The sequence below is a fragment of the Eucyclogobius newberryi genome, unplaced genomic scaffold (assembly GCF_026437365.1).
Source record: "Eucyclogobius newberryi isolate DKJ021-1_F unplaced genomic scaffold, fEucNew1.0.hap1 SCAF_7, whole genome shotgun sequence".
Classification (NCBI taxonomy): Eukaryota; Metazoa; Chordata; class Actinopteri; order Gobiiformes; family Gobiidae; genus Eucyclogobius; species Eucyclogobius newberryi.
The window spans coordinates 17,869,138-17,893,294 of NW_027316389.1; the positions used below are offsets into that span (position 1 = coordinate 17,869,138).

Genomic DNA, 24,157 nt, shown 5'->3' on the forward strand with positions numbered 1-24,157 from the left:
GAATTAAAATTGTTTTCTACATTTCCCTCAGTGAACTTCAATCTACCTTCAAGAAAGATAATTCAGGACTCCTGGATTATCTTTCTTGAAGGTAGATTGACCCTTAACCTTTTCATCAGTCCTCCAGCCATCAGTAACTACCAATACTTGTAAGATTTGCTGTTTAATATTGATATAATACTAGTTTTAATATGTTGCTTCTCTACACAGTCATGAAGTGAAGGAAACGGTTCAAATACATTTTTCATTTTTAATAACATTAACCCCCGGATCGAATCGAAATCGGATCGAATCGGAAATCAGATCGAAATCGGAGCGAATCGGATGGGATCTGAGAAATCGGAAAAAAAGATTTTGAAACGTAAAAATTGGAATCGAATCGATTCTTCTATCGAAACCCAGCTCTAGAATTTACCCATTTATTGTCACGGTACAAAACATTGCGACTTTTATATATATTTTTTTCTTCTCTAGTATGCATTTTTTGGCTGGTGTGACTTATAGTCTGGAAAATGCGGTATTCAGAAATGTCCAGTATCGATGCCTGTACTTGTGATACTATTTGTGTTATTTTAGTTGTAGTTTTTGCATTTCTGACGCCCTGAACAAGCTACAGATCAGTACCTTCTTATGACTTGATATTTGATCAGTCGTTGATATTGCATGACGCATTCGAATTCATCCATTAACCTTTCTCCCATTTTCCCTTGTCATTTTGCAGGAGAAGGAGCTGAGCCATAACAGGTACGTGTACTTTGGACTGCTTTGCATGTTGTCAGCGGCGCAAATATCAAGAGTCCACTTTTGCATAAAACACATGTAATCAAAAGGAGGGTTTGTGCGTTCGCCTGACAGATTTGCGTAGATTATGAATACCGTGCCAAAGTTGTGGGCTGCCAGATCGAATAACGCTGTTTAATATGCTGCAATAATTGTGGTAAACTTGGCGATAACGTAATATTTTAGGGCCGTGTGATAATTTCTAATCATCAGTGATAAGCCTGGGTCTTTTAATGGAAAAGTTCTCAGCCAATTGTGGGTAGAAGTAGAAGAAATTGACAAAACTTGAAGAAATTGATTATGAGTGTGTTGAACAGCAATGAGTGAAAGTGTGCAGGGAATTAATATTGAACCTCGTCTTTAAAAAATGTTTTGCCCAAATCTGAGTCTCATTTCCTTGTGGCGTGGACTGCCGATTAGTCCTGCTACGTATCAATCATAAAACGCACCTATCGCTCACCTGCAGCCGCGTGTGGCTCGTCCCCCGAGAGCAGCACAATTCCGTGTGTCTAAGCGCATTGATCATCATTCATCATTATTCATCATAATATAGTTCCCTCAGTGTACGGGACAAAATTAAGACGGAGAAAGACAGTTCGAGCTGTCTCAGAAGAGATCGTCCATTACGCCTTTACTGTATTTAATAAGGCCAAATCAAATCGTGAATGAATCTGTTTTATTTTTTTGTCATTTTTGTGTCATTTTGCTCAGCCATTTCCACAAGTACAAGTACAACTATAAGTTGCACCTTTTTTCATAGTTTTGGCCAGGGTGCGACTTATACTTATATTTATATTATACTTGTAATATGTGATATTGATATTATTTATTATTTTCACACTTGCAACCACATTTCATACTCCAGTGCAACTTATATATGTTTTTTTTTCTTCTCTATTATGCATTTTTTGGCTGGTGCGACTTATAGTCCGGAAAATACGGGTAGCTTTAATATCTCGAGTTCAACTTTAAATATGGTAAATTTTTGAGTATTTATTTATCAAATTTATGGAAAAATCTAGTTAACATAAAAAATAAATCTAAATATCTCGACAACAATTGTCTTCAGATTACCATTCCTACCATTCCTAATTACAATTCCTTACATACATCAGCATTATATTACGTAACATGTATATTTTGGCGTAATCCCGTGTGCGCTCGAGTCCAGTAAGTCCCCATTGTCCATTCATTGTGCTCTGCCTTTGTTAATGGGGCATAAGCACAAGTTTGGAGAGTCCCATGGTTATGCGGGGGCTGGACAAACGCTCGTTAGGCTAATGGCTCGCGCCCCCCCCACCACTCACCGGATAATTAGGCAGGCTATTGTCTTAGCGATTACACTCGAGCGATGTGAATATTACGGTGGCCACTTGTTGACAGGGACGGTTTTTGTTTTGGAGAATAATTATTTGTCGCGGGGAACAAAGCGGTCTTTTTTTCCCTGTCTTCTTTTTTAATTTTTCTTTCCGTGCCGCGGGATGTTCGGAGCTGACACGGAGCCAGCATCCGGCCACAAAGCAACAGGACGGTATTGTGTGCGCGGCAGAATGAATGGGAAAGGATGCGTTGACCTGGTTACGGCAGCGCTCCGAGCCTCAGGTGCTGCGGCGCGAGTGTAACGTGAAGTAACCAATATGCGGACTTTGCAGCATGAAACCTGCGCAATCGTGTTCTAGGGGTGTGTTTGGTGGGTTGTTTTTTGGTCGGTCGAGAGTCTGAATTGAATCGCTGTAACAAAAGTGAAAAGCACATAACCCGTAGCATTGTAATAAAACCACGACAATCCATTCATTATTTGTGTATATTTGTCGTCACATAATCTCTTGTCTGTCTTCGTCTTCTTTTTCGTCTTCTTTTTCTGTGTTTTATGGCGGTTGTTATCCTAATGTTACATTACCGCCACCCATTGTAGTCCTTCTTAGACTTTAGACTTCACTCTTCAGACTTCACTCTATAGACTTCACTCTATAGACTTCAGTCTATAGACTTCACTCTTCAGACTTCACTCTTCAGACTTCACTCTTCAGACTTCACTCTATAGACTTCACTCTATAGACGTCACTCTATAGACTTCACTCTTCAGACTTCACTCTATAGACTTTATTCTTCAGACTTCACTCTTCAGACTTCACTCTTCAGACTTCACTCTTCAGACTTCACTCTTCAGACTTCACTCTTCAGACTTCACTCTATAGACTTCACTCTTCAGACTTCACTCTTCAGACTTCACTCTTCAGACTTCACTCTATAGACTTCACTCTATAGACTTCACTCTATAGACTTCACTCTATAGACTTCACTCTTCAGACTTCACTCTTCAGACTTCACTCTATAGACTTCACTCTATAGACTTCACTCTATAGACTTTATTCTTCAGACCTCACTCTTTAGACTTTATTCTTCAGACTTCACTCTATAGACTTTATTCTTCAGACTTCACTCTTTAGACTTTATTCTTCAGACTTCACTCTATAGACTTTATTCTTCAGACTTCACTCTATAGACTTCACTCTTCAGACTTCACTCTTTAGACTTCACTCTTCAGACTTCACTCTTCAGACTTCACTCTTTAGACTTCACTCTTCAGACTTCACTCTATAGACTTTATTCTTCAGACTGCACTCTTTAGACTTCACTCTTCAGACTTCACTCTATAGACTTCATTCTTTAGACTTCACTCTTCAGACTTCACTCTTTAGACTTCACTCTTCAGACTTCACTCTTTAGACTTATTCTTTAGACTTCACTCTTCAGACTTCACTCTTTAGACTTCACTCTTCAGACTTCACTCTTTAGACTTTATTCTTCAGACTTCACTCTTCAGACTTTATTCTTCAGACTTCACTCTTTAGACTTATTCTTTAGACTTCACTCTTCAGACTTCACTCTTTAGACTTCACTCTTCAGACTTCACTCTTTAGACTTTATTCTTCAGACTTCACTCTTCAGACTTTATTCTTCAGACTTCACTCTTTAGACTTTATTCTTCAGACTTCACTCTTCAGACTTCACTCTTTAGACTTTATTCTTCAGACTTCACTCTTCAGACTTCACTCTTTAGACTTATTCTTCAGACTTCACTCTATAGACTTTATTCTTCAGACTTCACTCTTTAGACTTTATTCTTCAGACTTCACTCTATAGACTTTATTCTTCAGACTTCACTCTATAGACTTCACTCTTCAGACTTCACTCTTTAGACTTCACTCTTCAGACTTCACTCTATAGACTTTATTCTTCAGACTGCACTCTTTAGACTTCACTCTTCAGACTTCACTCTATAGACTTCATTCTTTAGACTTCACTCTTCAGACTTCACTCTTTAGACTTCACTCTTCAGACTTCACTCTTTAGACTTATTCTTTAGACTTCACTCTTCAGACTTCACTCTTTAGACTTCACTCTTCAGACTTCACTCTTTAGACTTTATTCTTCAGACTTCACTCTTCAGACTTTATTCTTCAGACTTCACTCTTTAGACTTATTCTTTAGACTTCACTCTTCAGACTTCACTCTTTAGACTTCACTCTTCAGACTTCACTCTTTAGACTTTATTCTTCAGACTTCACTCTTCAGACTTTATTCTTCAGACTTCACTCTTTAGACTTATTCTTTAGACTTCACTCTTCAGACTTCACTCTTTAGACTTCACTCTTCAGACTTCACTCTTTAGACTTTATTCTTCAGACTTCACTCTTCAGACTTTATTCTTCAGACTTCACTCTTTAGACTTTATTCTTCAGACTTCACTCTTCAGACTTCACTCTTTAGACTTATTCTTTAGACTTCACTCTTCAGACTTGTTGTTGTTGTTGTTGTTGTTTTATGGCGGTTGGCATCCAATTGTTGCATTACCGCCAGACTTTATTCCTCAGACTTTTCGTAGTCCTCAGACTGTCGTAGTCCGTAAAAGTACTCCTTCCATTGCTTTGGTGTTACAAAGCCCATGAGGTCATGATATGTCTTTGTGACTAGAATAGTTGTTGTTGTTTCAGAGACCAACCGGCCATTTGAGTTGGCGGTAATGCAACAATTGGATGCAACGAAAAGTCTGAGGAATAAAGTCTGGCGGTAATGCAACAATTGGATGCCAACCGCCATAAAACAACAACAACAACAACAACAACAACCGGCTTTATTCCAGGGAGACTCTTCTTCATCTTCCTCTCCTTCTTTGACGTTCGGTGCTTCCACCGTACAGCTTTATTCTTTAGGCTTCATTCTATAGGCTTTAATGTTTCCACTGATGTCGCTGCTTGGTAGCTGTGCGTCTACGAGACTGGACGAGGACAGGAGACCACCCCCACCCCCATCTCGTCACTCTGATCACTCTGACTCCCCACAAGCAGACCCCCATCACTCCGACTCCCATTTAGCGCCTTTAGCCTGTTTTCTATATCTGCCCAATCAAGCTCCTTTGTTCCAAGGAATCTCCCTGCAGCTTTAGCAATGATTCTGATCCTTTCAGTTCTGCTTTGAGTCTGAGCAGCACAGTTTACAACATCCACCATAAAGAGTACAAAATCCTCTCTATCCACAACCAGGGTATTCTCATTAATTCTGGAACCTGCACACTTGGGACCTCCACTCTTGAAACCTTCACACTTCTTGGGAGCCACGCTGGCCTTTCTCATTTCGCCCTGGCTGGGAGCAGCGCTGGCTCCTCTCTCTGTATTTACTCTAAACTCGTTACTTGAAACTTTCTTGACTGCATCTGCATAGGATACACCATGAGAGACCTTTATTTTATGCACCTCAGCAGCTCTTTTGCTAAACCTGCATCCCCCGTAGGCAGAGCTATGTTCTTCCCCACAGTTACAGCACTTCAGTTTTGCTCCCACGTCACACTTCCCATACTTGTGATCTCCTGCACATTTACCACATCTTTGCCTCCCTCTACAGACCGCTGCAATATGCCCAAAGCGCTGGCACTTAAAGCAACGCAGGGGCGGTGGAACATATGGCCTAACGTCATGGCACATGAACCCAATGAACACCTTACTAGGCAGGCACCTCCCTTCAAGTGTTACCATTACCGACAAGCTGTCACATCTTACCCCAAACCGGGTCACCTTCAACCGCCTAGCGTCCACCACCTTAGCTCCAGTCAAATTCTCCTTAACTTCATCCACAGACGTCGCCGTAGGGACACCTACGATAACTCCTCTGACCGTGTTTCTTTCAGCATCAGACACAAGAATGTCCTTTCCACCCAGACGTTTAGTTCCAATCGCCTTCCGTTGCTGAGCCGCGTCCTTGCACACGACCAGCAGCGAGCCATCTCTAAGGACACTCGCACTCTTGATCACTCCCACAGCTACAGTTAGGCTCTTTGACAATGCCACTGAATTCCACTCCTTAAAGGATGCACTATCCTGTGCAAGCTTTATGATCACCTTACAGTCTCTGTTCTCACTCCGGATATCAATAGCTTCAGCCTCATCCTGCTGCTCATTCCCAGAACCCTCGGACGAGCTAAGGGACTTTTTACGTTTCCAGGCACGTGCAGGCAGAAAAGGCTGCTCCTCCACGCCGTCCAGAACGTCTTCGACCACCGATCCACTCTCCTCCGCCATCTCCCGTCTCTCCAGACCGGAGACTAGCTCTTCTTCTTCTTCTTCTTCTTTGGTGTTTTATCGTAGTCCTGGTTCTTCCAGTGCCTTGACTTCCAGTGACTTCACTCTTTAGACTTCACTCTTCAGACTTCACTCTTTAGACTTATTCTTTAGACTTCACTCTTTTAGACTTCGTTCTTTAGACTTCGCTCTTTAGACTTCGCTCTTTAGACTTCGCTCTTTAGACTTCGCTCTTTTAGACTTCGTTCTTTAGACTTCGCTCTTTAGACTTCGCTCTTTAGACTTCGCTCTTTAGACTTCGCTCTTTAGACTTCGCTCTTTAGACTTCGCTCTTCAGACTTCGCTCTTCAGACTTTGCTCTTTAGACTTTGATGACACTTGACAGAAGGTTACGGGGCCTTCCTGTGTTGCGTTTGCATTTTAAAGACACAATATTAGTTGTGCTTTTACAATAGTAATTTTTGGGATACTTTGTGAGATTTTTTGTTGTGCCATTTTCCGTGTATTTAAAGTGAAGAGGAGTTACTTTTCGATTCTTGAATGGTTTGTCTGTCCGTACAAAATCAGACTCACAAAATAAACCGAGGCACTTTGTTTCAGAAGTTAAAAAGCCTTTATTGCATCTTGGCTATTAAATATTGAAACATACGCACCAACATCAGGACAGACTTAATCTTTTTCTGTTTTCTTGTCATTTTCTATCTTCATTCATTAATTTTCTACCGCTTGTTCCCTTTCGGGGTCGCGGGTGACTGGAGCCTATCCCAGTGACTTTGGGCCGTACACCCTGGACAACTCGTCGCAGGGCCGATATATTACTATTTAATATAACTTTGCCATCTTAATTTCTACTATGAGATACACATGTTATTACTACTATCTTTTACAATGTACTTCTTGGCCATGTAACTCTACTTCGTTCTGGTGTATACTCAGTTCGGCCTTGTTCTAGTACTGGTTTAGTCCCGGTCCAGGTTTAGTTTCCGGTTTAATCTTATTTTTTGGACAAATTAGACACGGAAGCGTTGTTTGCTTCGTTTACAGTACATTTTATTCACATTTTCCACATTAAAACCCAGTTTAATCCTGTCATTTAGACCCGGAATAGTCCTCAGACCCGGCGGCACTCGGGACAACTCTTTTTCTCCCGTCGTGAAAAGTTTTGAGAACCGCTCGTACCTGTCGTTCTTTCACAACACGAACCCGACAGTGGCAGTTTGTTTTAGCGTCGCATTCTCAAAGCGTCTTAAAGAGAAACTCGCCGGCGCCATAGGAGCCACACGCCTGCTCGGATTTACTGCTTGAGCAAGCGTTACAGTCAAAAATGCAGCTACTATTTTAACATCTGTCACGTTAAAGGAAGCAAAATATGGACATTTGTCACGCTTTTCCTCATTTCCTGGTTATGTAAACACTGTACTTCTGCCAAGGTTTATTGTTGTATTATTTTTATCTGCCCGCTGGACTTCCTTATTGTGTCGATAAACTCGTTTTTTTTTATCAGTCCTGACATATTGTAAATTATGCATATTTAGAAAGTGTGACAGGACAGGTCGTAATCTCAAGTACAATGCGTGTCGGACTAAAGTGTCGGAGTAAAGTAAAGAATTACAGATGTGTCATGTCTTAGCAGTGGTGATTTCTTACGCTTTTAGCCACAGAATCAGGGGAACGTTGTGTGCCAGTCCGTTTCTATAATTCAGTTTATAAAATAACAATAATGCAGCCGTATATGAATAATAATGCATTTTATTTCCTTTCTCTGCACTCAAGGGCACCATTCAAACCCCTAAAAACACTTTAAAAAACGTGAAACTGTACAATGCTTCTTTTTGTGTTGATCCGTCTGCTGCAGTAAGATAAGATAATCCTTTATTGTCCACACATGGGGAAATTTTGGCGTTACAACGCAGTAGATACAGGGGGAAAGGACGGATAACTTATTGGAAGTTTAAGAAACACTCTTAACAGAAGAACTCTTATGAACAAAAACAAAAACTTTTATTAACAAAACTCCTGTAAACAGGTCCTCTCATATCTTAATAAGGAATGGAGGGAAGAAAAAGATAAAATAAAATAATAATAATAAAAATAGCTGGCATAAGACAAATAATACTAATAATAATAGTAAAGTAAACACTCTTATTTACATCAGTTATATGCACATGACAATAATTGCGTGTGAGTACGACAGTAATTGCACATGAATATGACGGTATTGCACATGGTTAAGTCAGTATTGCACATGTTCAGGGCTAGCAGTGTTTGTTATACAGTATCGTATCTAAGGTAAACAAATGCAATATTCAAGCCATCTTTTTAATCTAAGGAGAGTATAACGGTTCAAACTATTTCCATCAGATTGGAAGCAAAATCTTGATTTCTAAAACAATGTCCAAATTAGTAAGTTTTTAAACCTTTTCAACTGCTGGACGAATAAGGTATTACATTGACTAATTAAAATCATGGTTATTTAATACAATAATTCATGCATAATGTGTTTATTATCTGATCTGCGGTTTGAGCTTGTGTTTTATTTAGAGACGGATCTATTAATGTTTGTGTCTTCCCTCTGGTTAATCATTATTATACATTATTATAATTCTGGCTTTATATTGAGTAATACCAAAGCCAAATGTTATATTGGTGGTACTTTGTGTGAAAAGTTTGTGAGCCACTGCTGTAGATGAATAAACGCTGTATAATAATTACGGTATTATTATGTATTCATGAGTTTCAGCTTCGTTCGGACGACTTTATCCCATTCAAGTGCTCTAATATTTAGATGTAAAATGTTCATCGCTATGGCAACGGTCCTCATCATTCTGCAAACCGTGAATTAGCCGTGATTCATCTTTTAAAATCTGCTGTTCGTGAGGGACAGAACGTGCAGCCGTGCTTTTTGAACAGTTGTAGTCATGATTTAAAGTTGAAGTAGTTGCACGACCTTATCATTGGCATTGAACAAAAATAAAAATGGAGAAATCTGGATTATTACAAAACTATTATATGACTGATGAGACTAATGACATTGTAAACCAAGAGCTTGTTGTATTGTGATGGCCAGTGTTGGAAAGAATAATGTAGTTTATTATTTAATTACAGATTATTGAATACCTGTATTAAAATGTTCTTTGTAACGTATGCTGTTGTGTGGTCCTGTATAGTTATGTATTCTGAATATTTACTATATAATATACTATCACACGCACTAAGGGATCATCTCAAAATAGGTTGAAGCTGAAAAAGATAAGATATTTTTCGTCTGGGGGGGTTGTACCTACATTTTATTTCTTTTTTTGTTGCTTTGAAGCTTCAATACATCTTTGTGGCAGTAATTGTTTGAAATGCTAAAAAACTCTCTCAGCAACGAGCATTAGGCCAACATCCATGACATCAGACACTCATGACTTTGCTTGTTGTGAAATGTAAAGCGCATAGCGATTTACAGCAGCCAATCAGAAACATTGTTTAAATCACTTCCTGGTTGAGCGAGTTGAGTCTGCATGGTGCTGGTGTAGTGGTTGAATGTGACGGTCGTAGGGCCCGTGGACCATGTGGATTGAGTAAACAAACATGTGCGACAGGTGACATTATTTGGAGAGTACATAACTTATACTGATCAACATACCAAAGGATGTTCAGGGACTAGATGTGAGCAGGGTCTATCAAGCTACTAACGACAAGACCTATTCACAGATGACAGAATACTTCATACTGTATGAATCAGATCATATTATGTATTTATGTAACATAATGATATTATATTGTTCAAGTTTTGAGAGTTTATTTGAGAGCGAGTTTTCAAGTCATGACTGTTGTTATGTTTTAATATTTCTTTTTAAAATAAATTTTATGTGAGGCCAGAAATGTTTGTTTTTTTAGTCTTTTGAGGGGGGTCCAGAAAGAGACTAAAAAAAATGTAGTCTTTTTCAGCTTCAACCTATTTTGAGATGATCCCTAACCACAAGAGTTGTATTTTTACAAATACTGTGACAGTTTAACTATAACTGAACAGGTTTGTAAAAAGTATTGAAAATCAGATACTAATCGATACCAAAACGAGCATCGAAACTAGTGTATATACTTTTATAATACTCTCGTTATACTCTTTATATACATTAAACTGATCTTGCCTTTTATCAGAACTTTTCTAAAACTGTTCAGGAAAGGTCACATTTTGTTCTCGTGTCTTGGAATTTGTTTGTATCGATACTTGTTTAAATTAATGTCTCGTTTCGATACTAGTTTTGGCATCGATTAGCGTCTGATTTTTTATCGTTTTGTTAACCCTAAACAGGACTAAATTTGACCTTTCCTGAACAGTATCTAGGATATAAGAAGAGTAGTATACAAGTACATCATTTTGTGTTGAAAATTACATCAAAAGAGTGTTTTTTGTTAGTTTAGTGGCATCAAAATCATCAGTATTGCGTATCGAGCCTGTTCCTTAGCATCAAAATTGCGACAACACTACTGAAAACCACTATAATCTTTGCTGGACACTCAAAATCAGCCTCTTGAATATGTATATTTTGGTACATGTGTCTCGCACGCCGGCTCATGTCTTCTCGCAGGTGAACGCGCACACGCCTCTTGAGTTTGAGTGGAGATTACATAAGAAAGTAAGTCAAAGACGCGGTGAACACAGGCTGCCTGAGCTCTGCCCGGGGCCAAAAGGCAGACCTGTGTTTTTCCAGCCGAGCTTCGGTTTCAAACTCTGAAACGTAAGCCGGGGGATTGTGTGTGCGGCGTGACGAGCGGGTGGGCCGGCGACACGGACGACGGGCGCTCACAAACGGGCGACCCTTGTTAATTGTCGGTTTTAGTGCGACGCCGATGGTATTTTGACTGGTATTTCAGCGACGTCAAATGACAAAGAGGAATTCATTCATTTCCTCTGGCTTGCAGTTTGTCTACTGATACCTTTTTAGTTTGGAATAATGGTGGCGCTTCAATCTGGAAACGACAAATGGTTTTAAGAAGTTTAGCGTCACGTGAGCCCGTCAGTCACAACATAATCAAATCAGAATCAGAGCCGGGCCATGTGTAGATAATATTGTAAATGTTTTGAAGATATGTGGTGGGAAAAGTACTCAATATTTATAAAAGCTTAAGTTTATAGGAGCAAAGAAATTGCTTAAGTAAAAGTATTGTATGAAAAATCTTCTTTATCTTCTTAAAAATGTGCTTTAAGAGTAAAAAGTAAACACATTTTAGCGGTAAATGTAGGGATTGTGATGAAGAATTGTGCTGTTTTTACGTCGGCAGTATCGACTGTCTTATTTATTGATCAAGTAATTTTTATGTGTATGTTTTCCGTTGCTCAAAGACTTGAACCCGAACCCTTTACGCAAGATGTCAGCATGAACCTGCTAAAAAATAAACCTCAAACTATATGAAAAGTACTTCAGTCCAGTTCTAAAATGTAGTGGAGTAGAAAGTCCAAATACCCAAAAATATGATTAATGCACAGTACTTTTACTTTAGTATGTCGTTACTTTTTAAAAAACGATTTCCTTTAAGTAAAAAATGCAACAAAAAGAGTTGATTTCAAAATAAAAATAAAAAAGGCACGTCGTAACTTTGAAATAAGTCTGCGTTTCTGCACTTTTGGGATTCATTTTATTGACATTTCACGTTTGTTTGTCGATGTTTCATATATTTATCTTGTTTCCTAGGTTACAGGAGAGGAGGCGGAGCTCTGTAGTGGTCAGTTTACCGGGACTGGACGTTTCGCCCGGGGATCTTTTTGTCTCGAATGGCGCGGCGCATTTACTCAACGGTTCAACACTTTCAGGTACAATGTGAACGGATGAAAACTACTGTTGTGTTTGTTTTACTTGAGCGCAAACGTAGCTCAGTAGGTAATAATATTAAGGTAGCTAGTCACAGCCTCGGATCACAACGTCTCCTTTCGGTGGCAGAAAGATATATGTATATTTTTAGTTATACTTACTTATAACCTGTGCTACGTGTTTATCATAGTTTTACATCAGTCGCGTGGTTGAAAAATAAAAGATGACATTTACAGGGAGCAGAGCCGAGTTCTAAAACCGAATCCCTCTGTGATGTCATCAACAGGCGACGATCCACAAAAAATGAAGGGGAAATTTACAGTTTAAACGATGATCTAACAAAATAAAGGTGTTATCATGCATTATTGCTTGTCAAATCATTACTTTTGTGTAATTTATGTGGATTTTGGCCCTTGTTTACCGTATGGTTGCTAGGTAATTGTTGTGGAATTACTGCAATGTCAATTCTGCTGCTCATGTCCAACCAGGAAGTAAACTTACAAATATAAATGTCACCAAAATTAATTGTCAAACTGGGGGATAATTAGGCAAAAGGAGTTTTTACCTACCGTATTTTCTGCACTACAAGGCGCACTTAAAAGCCTTTAATTGTCACAAAAAATGACAGAGAACTTTATAATCCAGTGCATCCTATATATAGATTGATTCTGGTTGTGCTAACTGACCTCGAAGTGATTTTGTGTGGTACACTTTTTTGTTTCGCTTAATGCGCCTTATAGTCTGGTGCGCTTTATAGTGCAGAAAATACAGTTAAACTTAAATATAATCACGTCCACAAGGTTTTAGAGAAATGTGGCGCCAGGAGAACCATCTCCAGCTCCTCAGATGGATGATTTTGTTGGGTTATCGCGCATGTTTTGGGTTGTAATGATTTTCAATTACAAAGGTATTATTGCAGTGGAAGTGGATGCTGTCTCGGTGAGTCCCGCAAGTCTTCTGCAAATGTGCCAAAACTCTGATAAAACAATAGGGATGGGACGCGACATGATTCCCACAAGCCGAGACACAAGACCGGGTCCACGAGCTGAGATTTCGATATCATTTATAAATCGTTGGCAAATTGCGCTGAACTTTAATCATCATCATCGTCATTGTAGCTCGACTTTTGGTACTACAGCTTGATTATTTCTCAGCATATTATTACATCTTAAGCCGGCCAACAATTCACACGTATTCCTGGTTTGTTTTTCCGCAGATGTTAAGAAGTCGAAGTGGCCCTTTTCGAGGCGGAGCACGGTGAGTGACGCTGGTGTGCGCCGGCCGCTCTCTCTCCGTGTTGATGTTGTTGTGTAGCGGCTAGTTGTTTGGCGGGTGCACCTTTTATTGCACAGCGGGTCCGGACATTGTGCTCTGACCCACTTCCCAAAGCAGATTACTGTGCTTCCTCTTTTATCCAGTTGGCCGTTTAGATTTGAGAATTGGCAAAAAAAGCTGAACTTGAACTACCGTTTTTACACGGGAAGTAAGCGTACTGCGCAATTAAAATCACGTTAGAAAGTTCAGTACGCTTACCTTATTCACGCACATCTTTTCCAGACATTAAAAACATATATAAGTCGCACTGGAGTATAAGTCGTATTTTTGGGGAAATTTATTAGATAAAATCCAAGACCAAGAGCAGACATCATAAAATGCAATTTAGAATAATAACAGATGAGAGAACATGGTGAATAGGTGTACGTATGCTAACGCTAACACCTTCAGCTACATGAGGCACAGACAGAACTGTGGTAAGTGTCTGGTATGTTAACGTAACATATGAACAGTTATTCAGATAACTATAGCATAAAGAACATGCTTTAAACAAGTTTACAAAGCATCAGTTTTACCCCAAATCACTAAATCCATTGAATTCTTCTTCCTCTGTGTCACTTCTAAACAACTCCACAAACTCCAGAGGAAGAGGAAGTGCAGATTCTTCTTCTGCGTCGCTTAGAGCCTAGAGCGCCCTCTTGTGAAAATAATGAACATGTGAAATGCGGTTGCCAGTGCGAAAATAACGAATAATATCACATAAGTCGCACTCCAGCCAAAACTATTGCGACTTATAGTCCGGAAAATACGGTAGACACAATATCCAGGATTCCCAGATGATTCCCAGTGATTCCGTTTCTACTATTCACCGGGTCGCAACTCGCAAAGCTCAAATTGCGAGGCTCCAACAACTTTTTTTACCGCAGCCAATCAGAGCAGCCGACGGCGCTAGGCTCCGTTGCCAAGTGACGACCCTTAAACTCAACTCTTTTTGTTTTATTTTCGCTAAATAGGAGCACGAGGAGAGGGAGTTCACGCCCGTCCCGTATCCTCGTGCTTTTGTTTTCATTGCGGCCCGTCCGATCATGTGACACTCGCGCTCTCCTCCAGTGCAGCTTTACACGGCATTTCAAAAATCGTCATGACAACTACAGAAATCAGATAATGGTCACATAACCGCCGATCCAAGTGTCCCCATTGATCATAGCTTGACATAACTGTTGGACCGTGTTGAAAGTGTCTACGGTATTTAAATGTACACTATGTAACTTTTCTGGTTTACCTGCTTTTCTCTATCGAGTTGTTTATTTGCCTGGAACATTCTCATCCAGTTGTATTATTTTGTTTGTTTTGATGAGTCATAAAATAAGACTTTCTCTGTGAAAGTAATGATACTGAACGAGTCTCTGAAAGTATTGATACTGAACGAGTCTCTGAAAGTATTGATACTGAACGAGTCTCTGAAAGTATTGATACTGAACGAGTCTCTGAAAGTATTGATACTGAATGAGTCTCTGAAAGTATTGATACTGAACGAGTCTCTAAAAGTATTGATACTGAACGAGTCTCTGAAAGTATTGATACTGAACGAGTCTCTGAAAGTATTGATACTGAACGAGTCTCTGAAAGTATTGATACTGAATGAGTCTCTGAAAGTATTGATATTGAAATAAGCTGAAATGCAATAATGCTCTTTCATTTGCATGACTTCATCAAAATACTGGTATCGGATTGTGAATACCAGTATTGTGACTTGAAGTATTGCAATATTTAGGTGAATACATTTTTCCGAACACCGCTAGTGAACAGGCTTGCCTCTTCACAGATCTGACCTGTAACTTGGCCAGTTTGTCTCCATGGAGATGTGTTAATTAATGTCCATGTTCTAAGCCAGGGGTGTCCAAACTATGTCCCGGGAGCCAAATGCGGCCCCCAGACCAAGTTTTGTTGGCCCTCAGGCTTCCTGCAAATAGTAGTGCTTTTTACTGTAAAAGTGGAACAGTATCAACTGAATATTAATGTTCCAAGTCTTATGCAAAATGTTTGATAATTCATTTCATAGTCTGGTTGTTTGTGGCCCTCTGCCCCGTATGAGTTTCAAATGGCCCTCTGTGAAAAAAGCTTGGACACCCCTGATCTAGTCAAAGCTATAGTATGTCCACAGAAATGACATCTTCAGCTGAGAGGATATAATGATGCTATTGCTTTGGCTGGACCATGTTCCACGGGTCTTTAACACAGTTTAAAGTGTAAAAGTAACTCCATTACTCGCTTGTGCACGACCTTTACTGTGAATATTTATATGTCCGCAGACCAAAGCGAAGTTACAGATCGGCACCGCGTCGGACGTGGAGAAGCATCTGTCCACGGCACAGATTCAGGACTGGAGGAACGCGGATTTCCAAAAGTACAAGGTGAGAATAGTACATGTTGGCTCAGGCTTTAGTGTTTGGAGAGCAAACGCTGAGATTCCTTGTCCAAATAAAAGAGTTTGAAAAGCGGCGACTGTAATGACAAAGCGGCAGAAACGTGTTCGGCAAGAACCAGAAAGTCCAGGTTTCGCTCACACATATTAAAAAAAAAACGGTCCGTCGTTAAAAGTGGCGGAGGCTTCGCTGTTCGATACAAATACAAATGTGAAGCTACAAACGTGTTTTCCTTTGGTTGTGTTTTTCCATCAAACCGTGACATTTTAAAAGACCGAACTGAGATGAATGACAGGCAAAAGCAACTATATAAAAATAAATAAGACAAAATTACGTGTGTTTAGACATTATTATGATGAGGAATTATAGAAAATTGGTGTTAGAATTAAATAAAACTGTAAATTAATTAAATAAATCAACTGAAACATTAGACTCTAACAGTTACTCTATTTACTTTATGGACTAACATACATTATTATTGTGAATATTTTGTCCAAATTTGTCCCAAATCTCACTTATGCCATTTTGAACTGGAGTTCTTTAGTTGTAATATTGTACATTTCATTTTCTTGGCCTGGTTTATAGTTTCATTATTGTCTCTTGGCACAAATGAAAGTTATTTTTCGATTCGGCGTCGACAATTAAAGGTATCATTTAACCACGCACGTGTAATTGTCTTCAGTGTCGAGCGTTATTCCTAAAACAGTGCCACACCCATTTCTTTACGTAATGGTTCTCAGAAAAGGGGTTTGTGTCGCTATCTGTCTTTGAGGTTATTGTGTCGGTAGAATTGACTTTAAATTTGATTGTTTATCGTGGTATTTTCAGTAGCAATATTGCACCGTATATCACGCTTTGTATCAAATATGTCAATGCATGAATGGATTTAGAGCATTGAAATTCTAAAATGCTACATAAACTATTGGCAGTTCATTGTTCATTTCATATAGAATGTTCGTTATTCATTTCATCTCGACATTTCATATCTTGGATTCATAAGAAAAAGTCACATTTGCCCCTGTTTTCCATCGGAGAATCTGACTCATTCTGACTGCGGATATCACAATATCACGTTTCAATGTTGTGTTTAATCATTGTGAGAAGATGTTATGATTATTCACGATTGGTGGCACTGTGGCACTGTGACCGAACAACAAGCGTTTTCATTCCTCGCTAGCGTTATGAAATAAAATCCGTGCACTTAGACAACCTGATAACAGATACTCGACACATACTTTTACTTTTTGGGAGACGTAGATTGAATTGAAACCACATTTTTTCGCTTTCTATGATTCGTTTAGTGGTTGTTACGGTTACATTGTGAGCTGCATGAATAGATGGAGAGAAGGGAAAGTGAATATAAAGGCATAAAGGACGTGAAAGGAGAAAAAGGAATAGAAAATAAGACATAATTGTTCCGTGTTTGGTTGCGCTGTTGTGTTACTGTGTGCGTGTGAGTGCTCGGATAGGAATTTTGATCTGTTTGTGTACGTCAGTGGTAAATGTTTGAAAAGCAATAAAGTAGATAAATCCCCTGAGGGCATAAAGATAAATAAATCGGTTTAATTATCACTATCACCTCATATCAGCATTATTTAGTGTGATAGTTTTATTACCCGGATAATCTCGACATCCCTAATTGTGTTGTGTTTTTGGTGCTCCAGGATTACTCCGTGGCAGAGTTCATGCGGGACCAGTCGTTCCAGGTGAGCTCCGCCCCCGACCCTCACGTCGACAAGAGGCGGGAGGCCATCTGGGAGCTCTTCACCAGCGAGTGCGTTTACTTCCTGGATCAGCTCATGGTCCTAAAAGAGGCGAGTATGTCATGTTTACGCCCACAGTCATTGCCGTGCACACAGCACCGTGGCACTGCAGGTGGAACAGCCCAAATGTGACTCAAGAGAGAGTATTGTTACTTCAAAATAATATTACTCAAGTGGAAGTGCAAAATGGTGATATTCAAGAAATGACTGCAGTAAGAAACTCAAATGTTAAAATCATTTAAGACTATCAAACTAACTGACTAAACCGGGACTGAACCGGGACTGAACCAGGACTGAACCAGGACTAAACCAGGACTAAACCAGGACTAAACCAGGACTAAACAAGTCAGACTGTGTCCACATCAGGACTAAAATGGGCTGTATTTATGACCAATAAAATGCACCGTTCCTCACTGTGGGATGAGAAACCAAAGCTTTTACTTCACATCGACATCTTTTTTTGTCTGTTTGAAAATACCAGATTTTGTGCATTATTTAATGTTTTGTCTCTCCAATTACATTAATTTCAAATTATAAATCAGATGTTACGTGCAGACTGTGACTCCTACTATTACTTAAGCGGTAGTTTGCTCAAATACTTTGTACTCTTAATGTACTTCTACTTGAATAAAAATACCTTGAGGTAACTTTACTCTTACACAAGTACACGTTTTGCCTGTCTTACCAATCTCTTGTTACAGCTGCTGTGAATACAGATGATAACACTCCCTTTACTCAGTTCAGCTGCACTATTTTATTAACAGGGCCATAAATAAATGTCAAATCATTAAACTAAATCAGTGCCATGCTCTCAAGGCTTAATACAGTTCCTTATTAAATCTTAATAATACGGATAAGAGTCTATTTTTAGTCTCGTCTCTTCAGCTCTTGCAGAACGAGACAAAAGAATACAACACTGACACTAAATTAAGTGTGTTTACGTGTTTCTATCATTTGATATTAGTCATTTGGCTGCACTTGTGTCATAATGTGTAGATAATATTGTGAATATTGTTGTGAAAATATGCATATTTTGAACGTCAAGTGTACAGTTTATTGTTAAAAAGAGCGAGATACAAAACGAGCTGATTAAAAATGAAATTGAGAACTGTTTTGGTTTAAAACTTTTAATGGGGAACAACGTGATATTTGTGATTAATTTGACAGGCATTTCTTGCTTGTCAGACAATCAAACCTCATCAACACTTTTAAAAGCAAGTTTAAGACAGTTCTGTTAGTTTGACACAATATTGTCTGACTTTCGTTACGGGGACTCTCAAAAAACATGTTCATTTTTGTAAATATCGCCCACAATAAACAAATGCTTTTCACCCTTAAGGGACAAACACATAATTCCTTCAAAACACACTAAAAAACGCCCTGAAAAACGACACGGGCACGAATAATCAACCAAACGTCCTGAAGCTTGGATGAGTGAGTTTCCATTCATTTCCTCTGCGCAGTAGAAATGTAATACTGGTGTGATATATCTCATTTCTTTGTCACTTTCAGGTGTTTATGTCCACGCTGATGGATTTGCAGACGCAGAATTGTCTTACGGACGTGGACGTTTGGAGGCTGTTCGCGAACCTCAACGAGCTGTGTCTGGTGAGACGTTTGTACGGGGTCATTATGCGGCTTGTGTGACGTTTCTGCTCATCTCCACACGGGAAAGTGCTGTTTACACGAGATGAAATGAGCTGACGATGAACTGTAGTGCTGAGGGACATTAGTTCATCCTTAAAAACTATTAAAAACAAGCAAAAAAGTTGGAAAAACAATACATATCCTTGAAAAATATAATCCTTCCAAGGTTTATTGTTAGGCGTGTTTGTGTAAAAATGTAAATTAATAATGCAAAATAAATAAACTACTTATTGAGCAAAACAAAAAAGAACAACCTAATATTTTTTGACAATTTTATGAGCGAATTCAGTCAAAAGAAAAAGTACACGTTAATGTTTTGTGCTTTTTTGTGGCTGTTTTTATCATTATAACTTTTGCATTCAGGAAGTTTGAGTTCATTAACTTAGTCACATGGTTTTGGAACAGAAATGCATTAGAATGAAAGAAAATAGAGGACTTTGCTTAATAATCGTTAAATTGTGGTGTTTGTTCTCACAATAATCGCAACACTATACTTACAGGTCAGATCTGTGGAAAGGTGTTTTTCAAGATATATATTTTTGATCAATTAAAACCCCTGTAATTGAGTAAATGCAACACTTTACTGTGGAATATTCCGTAAAAAGCAATAGTTTTTTTTCAGTTTCTCTTTTAAACTCTTTCTTGCATTTGTCTTGCATTTATTCAATTACATGTGTTTGTATTGCTCCTAAATACCTTGAAAACATTCTTAAACATTTTTACTATGAGCTGTTTTACCAGTTACATAGTACGTTAGAGCTGCAACTAATCATTATTTTGGCAGTCGACTTGACAAACAATTATTTCTGTTGTACTTTGAGACCTTTTGAACAAATTATCGACCAAATAAACGTTGAAATGTGGCGACCGAAGGCTCCTAGAGAGAGAATTATGACAAATATAGAGACAGTTTATTCTTTCTTGACACGTCGATGTAATAATGCCACTGTCTTTGTTCTAAAAAGCTGGTTCCGTGTGCGTTTTAGAGTCTGCACAGCCCAGATAACAATGATCAAAATGTGATTACGTCTTTTATAGTGAACCTTTGGCATGATTCCGATTAGTGAAGCGATTTCTTAATGTGTATAAGTCCAGGCTTTGGTTTTTCGCATAGCTGGAGCACAAGACGGATTAGAAGTCTTTCATAAACCATATATAATCACAAATAATGACTTGGGGGACAAAAAGCTGCATTTGGTCTTAAATGTTTATTGGTTGAAGAGCAGGCCACAGAGACACCTGACACTGACGCTCTGCTCTGTTCGGCAGGTGAGCTTTGGTTTCCTCAACAACCTCCTCCGCGTCATCAGGGGCAGTCTGGAGATGAGCGAGGGAGGCGGGCCCACCCTGCTGGAGCTGCTGAGCAAGGCAAGTGTGACCCGAGCGCGTCACGGCAACCACGACGCCCCCAAAACAAACAGACGCCCCCAAAACCTGTGCAAAAAAAAACGTCCAAACCCGTGCAAAAGATGTTTACTGAAGTGTACTCGTGCTCTTGTTCACATTTGACTTGACAAAGGGGGTCCGCACTGCCAGGCCTTAAAGATAAACGACTGCGTGCGTGTTTATGCAGGTTCATCTTAAACCTTTGTCATTTCAAACATTTCAAAAATGCTGATTTATCTTATTTTGGCTGTAAAATGTTCAGTTCTCATCTTGAAAATGGAATACGGTAATTGTGCCATAACCATGTGTACTTTTCACTATTCACTGTTGATTGCTTCCTTGGCCAGTTTTGTAAAAGAAATTCAGATTCTTAACAGGACTTTAATAGGTTAAATAAAGGCATAAATTAAAGAAAGATTTGCTGGATTTAATTCTGTTTAACCCCCATATCAACCAGCATTTCACTGTTTCACACAGTTGCATATTCCTATATTATGCACTTTAAGTAAAAAAAAAAAGAAAGAAAGTCCCTATTATTCCTCAAACTCGTTCAGCAACAAACTCATCCCATATCAGAATCCGACAATAAGATATGAATTCACACTCGTTGCAGTCGTAAAGCGTTGCCGAGGAAACCGAGGAAAGCGTTTTGTTTGTATTCTCCTCATGATACGCGTCTCTCTCTTTCGCCAGGTGTTTAAGGAGAGCGTCTGTCACTGTCTGCAGACGTACTGCCTCAACTACGCCACCGCGCTGCTTTATCTGGACTGCCTCAAGCCCAGAGAGGACTTTGGCTCTTACGTGAAGGTACGGCGCGCGGCTCGTCTCCGTGCCAACACGTGCCGGGACTTTGTGTACCTTGGAACGCGCCGCACAGTCCCTCGTGTAACCGTTTGTGTGTATAGTTTGGAGGACATCGTGTGGATCCCAGCACCCATCCCATCCCCCTATTCCTCCCACATTTGTCCTTTTAAAACTATCACCGCGGCAACCTCCTTTGACCCCGCGACCTCTGCCTATTCCTCCCCCCTTTGGCAGAAGTCTCACCCCATCTCCGCTTTCTCTTTCAGTGGTGCGAGAGGAACGAGCAGTGCCGGCGGCTACAGCTCCGCGACCTGCTGGTGGCGCCGCTGCAGAGGCTGACGCGATACCCGCTCCTGCTGAGGAACATCGCCAAGAGGCTGGAGACCGAAGACGAGATCAGGGGCCTCCAATCTGTGGCGGAGCAAGTGGACACGGCCATCTGTAAGCGCCGCGGACCGTCTTTCTCACGTCAGCGCAGGCGCAAACACACGAAACTCAAGAGTTGTGCTGTTGCTCTTTGTGATTCAAACGCACATTCTCCTGAAGTCCACAGCCCATCGCAGCCAAAGTGCTTCACAAACAGATTAGAATAAACCAAGTAAAGCTCAACAGGGAAGGTGATCTCTAGACAAATAGAAGAGAGACAAATAAAGCCGACGGGCCTCACGCATGGCTGGCTGAGTGAGTGTTTACTGTCCTCAGACCTGTTGTGGCAGTTCATTCTGGACCGGCTGCAGGTGAAACGCTGTTATCAATTAAACCAAAGCGACCTGATCAGGTTACCAAAGCGCACCAGTGTTTTTCTCACGCGGGCGCGGCAGAGGCACAGGGCAGTGCCTCCACGCCTGCGTCTGGGAAGCTCCCCTTACTGTTCTGCCCAAGCCGTTAGTCACCGCTCCGTTTGTGGCCTGTCAAAATAACAATGAGGAATAACAATTACGCCACATTAGTCACATGTCTCTCGTCTCTCATATGACATTAAATATGACTATTAGAAGGCACTTGGTAAAAGAGGCTTTTACCAAGTGCCTTCTAAATGGCTGGTTTTCCATTATTTACGCCGCCTTCATTAAAGACTTTCTCAAACGCACATTGCCATTATGACGTTTTGCTTTCTTACAATTCCATAACTCTTGTCTTTAGGTGATTTAGAGGGGAAGGTGAAATGGCTAGACAACTACCAGAAGGTGAAGCTGCTGAGAGACGCCGTGGTGTGGCTGCCTGTGTGGGAGAGGGACAAGCGCGCCTTCATCCCCGAGGTAAGTGCACGGGACACGGCTGTTAGATGTAGAGGAGGAAGATATAACTAAACATGGATCATATTGTGGAAAATAAGAATAAAATGACCTGAAAGAGACAGAAACATCCAGCGTAATCTCCCAAACAAGGGCATAAAAGTGATCTTTCTGCACTTTTATGGTCAGTTTTATGGTGCATTTTAATGGCCTGATGCTTGAACCTCGTCTAAGACGTGTACGGACACATTTTAGCACATTTTTCATGCTGTGTTGAAATATTGTCTTGACTGATAATGCAAAGAAATTCTTGAGATATTCCTTTTTGTCAGTGTTGCCAAACCTCTAGTAAAGTGTCCTTGTCCCAGAGAAAGCGAGGTGTAAACGCGATCAAGATAAACAAGTGTATTTTCTTACAGAATCTGAAACATCTGCTCAAGGCGGTGACTCTGGAGAACCTCATTTCTCACCGCAGCCTCCTGCACGAGGGCAAACTGGTGCTCACAGGTGAGGACACACACGTGCAGCACGTTCCACTGGTGCAACGCAACTTGTGACACACTGAATATTTGTCTCGCCACCAGAGAACACCAAGCTCATCGATGTTTATCTCTTCCTGTTTGATGAATTTCTTCTCATCACAAAAATCAAAAGAAACAAAAAGGTATTTGGTGGAGGCGATCGTCGAGGTGGTTCCAGGCTTTTCAGGTTCACAGCGCTCATGTTGTCGTGCGTTTGCTTCCCTCAGCGTTCCATCGGTCCAGAGCAAAACCCCATGAGACTTTCCCAAAACCAGGAGCTGGACCAGCTGCTGAAGGAGGGCTGCACCTTCACCGTGCTGGACCAGCCAGTCTCTTTGGACAGACTTCAACTCAAGAATATCGATCAGCTAAACGCATCAAGTAAAGTGGACTCCATTTTAACTTACCTTTACAAAGCAAACAGTCTTTAAATGTGAAATTGTTTTGTTTTCCAGCGTCAGGTCTGCCTCTTTCCTTCATTATCATGCACCAGAATCGCTACCAGCAGTGTATAGGGGCCTTCATACTGCAAGCCCCCTCAGAATTGGCCAAAGTAAGTCCCTTCTAACATATTTATAGTCTCTTTGTCCCACTTGTTGCGATGTCGGACGTGTAAAGGTGACGCTTTGTCCAGTTTTATCGTCATCATTAGTCCATCTCCATCTGTTTTCCCAGAGAGCTTGGATGTCAAAGATCGAGGACGCAGTGACCGCTCTGCTCAAACTGGACTCTGAGCAGCTGCGACTCAAGAGCGCCCCCCTGTGGCTCGAGTCGTCACAGATCTGACCCTCACCAGCCATTCACTGTCAGCGTGCACTTCAGAGCCTCGTGTACGCCTTTAAAATGACTGTAATAGCACTAGGAATGTTTTGTAAATGTGTGTCATGCCCTCTGCAGTAGTGTAAAATAAATGTAAGATAACCTAGAACACGGTTTGTCATTG

At 40.3% G+C, this 24,157-nt stretch overlaps 1 protein-coding gene across 1 annotated transcript; it reads left to right on the forward strand.

Annotated features, from left to right (window-relative positions):
- Positions 1–691: 691 nt before the first annotated feature.
- Positions 692–24,029, forward strand: plekhg7 (pleckstrin homology domain containing, family G (with RhoGef domain) member 7; the record flags this gene model as incomplete). The annotated part of the gene is made up of 15 exons (XM_072435675.1): positions 692–744; positions 12,041–12,159; positions 13,374–13,414; positions 15,745–15,846; positions 17,523–17,672; positions 19,134–19,229; positions 20,538–20,636; positions 21,348–21,461; positions 21,725–21,899; positions 22,602–22,717; positions 23,113–23,200; positions 23,278–23,357; positions 23,442–23,595; positions 23,670–23,767; positions 23,890–24,029. Coding segments are annotated over 15 exons (1,596 nt in total), but the record flags the coding sequence as incomplete, so codon positions are not given.
- Positions 24,030–24,157: the final 128 nt, after the last annotated feature.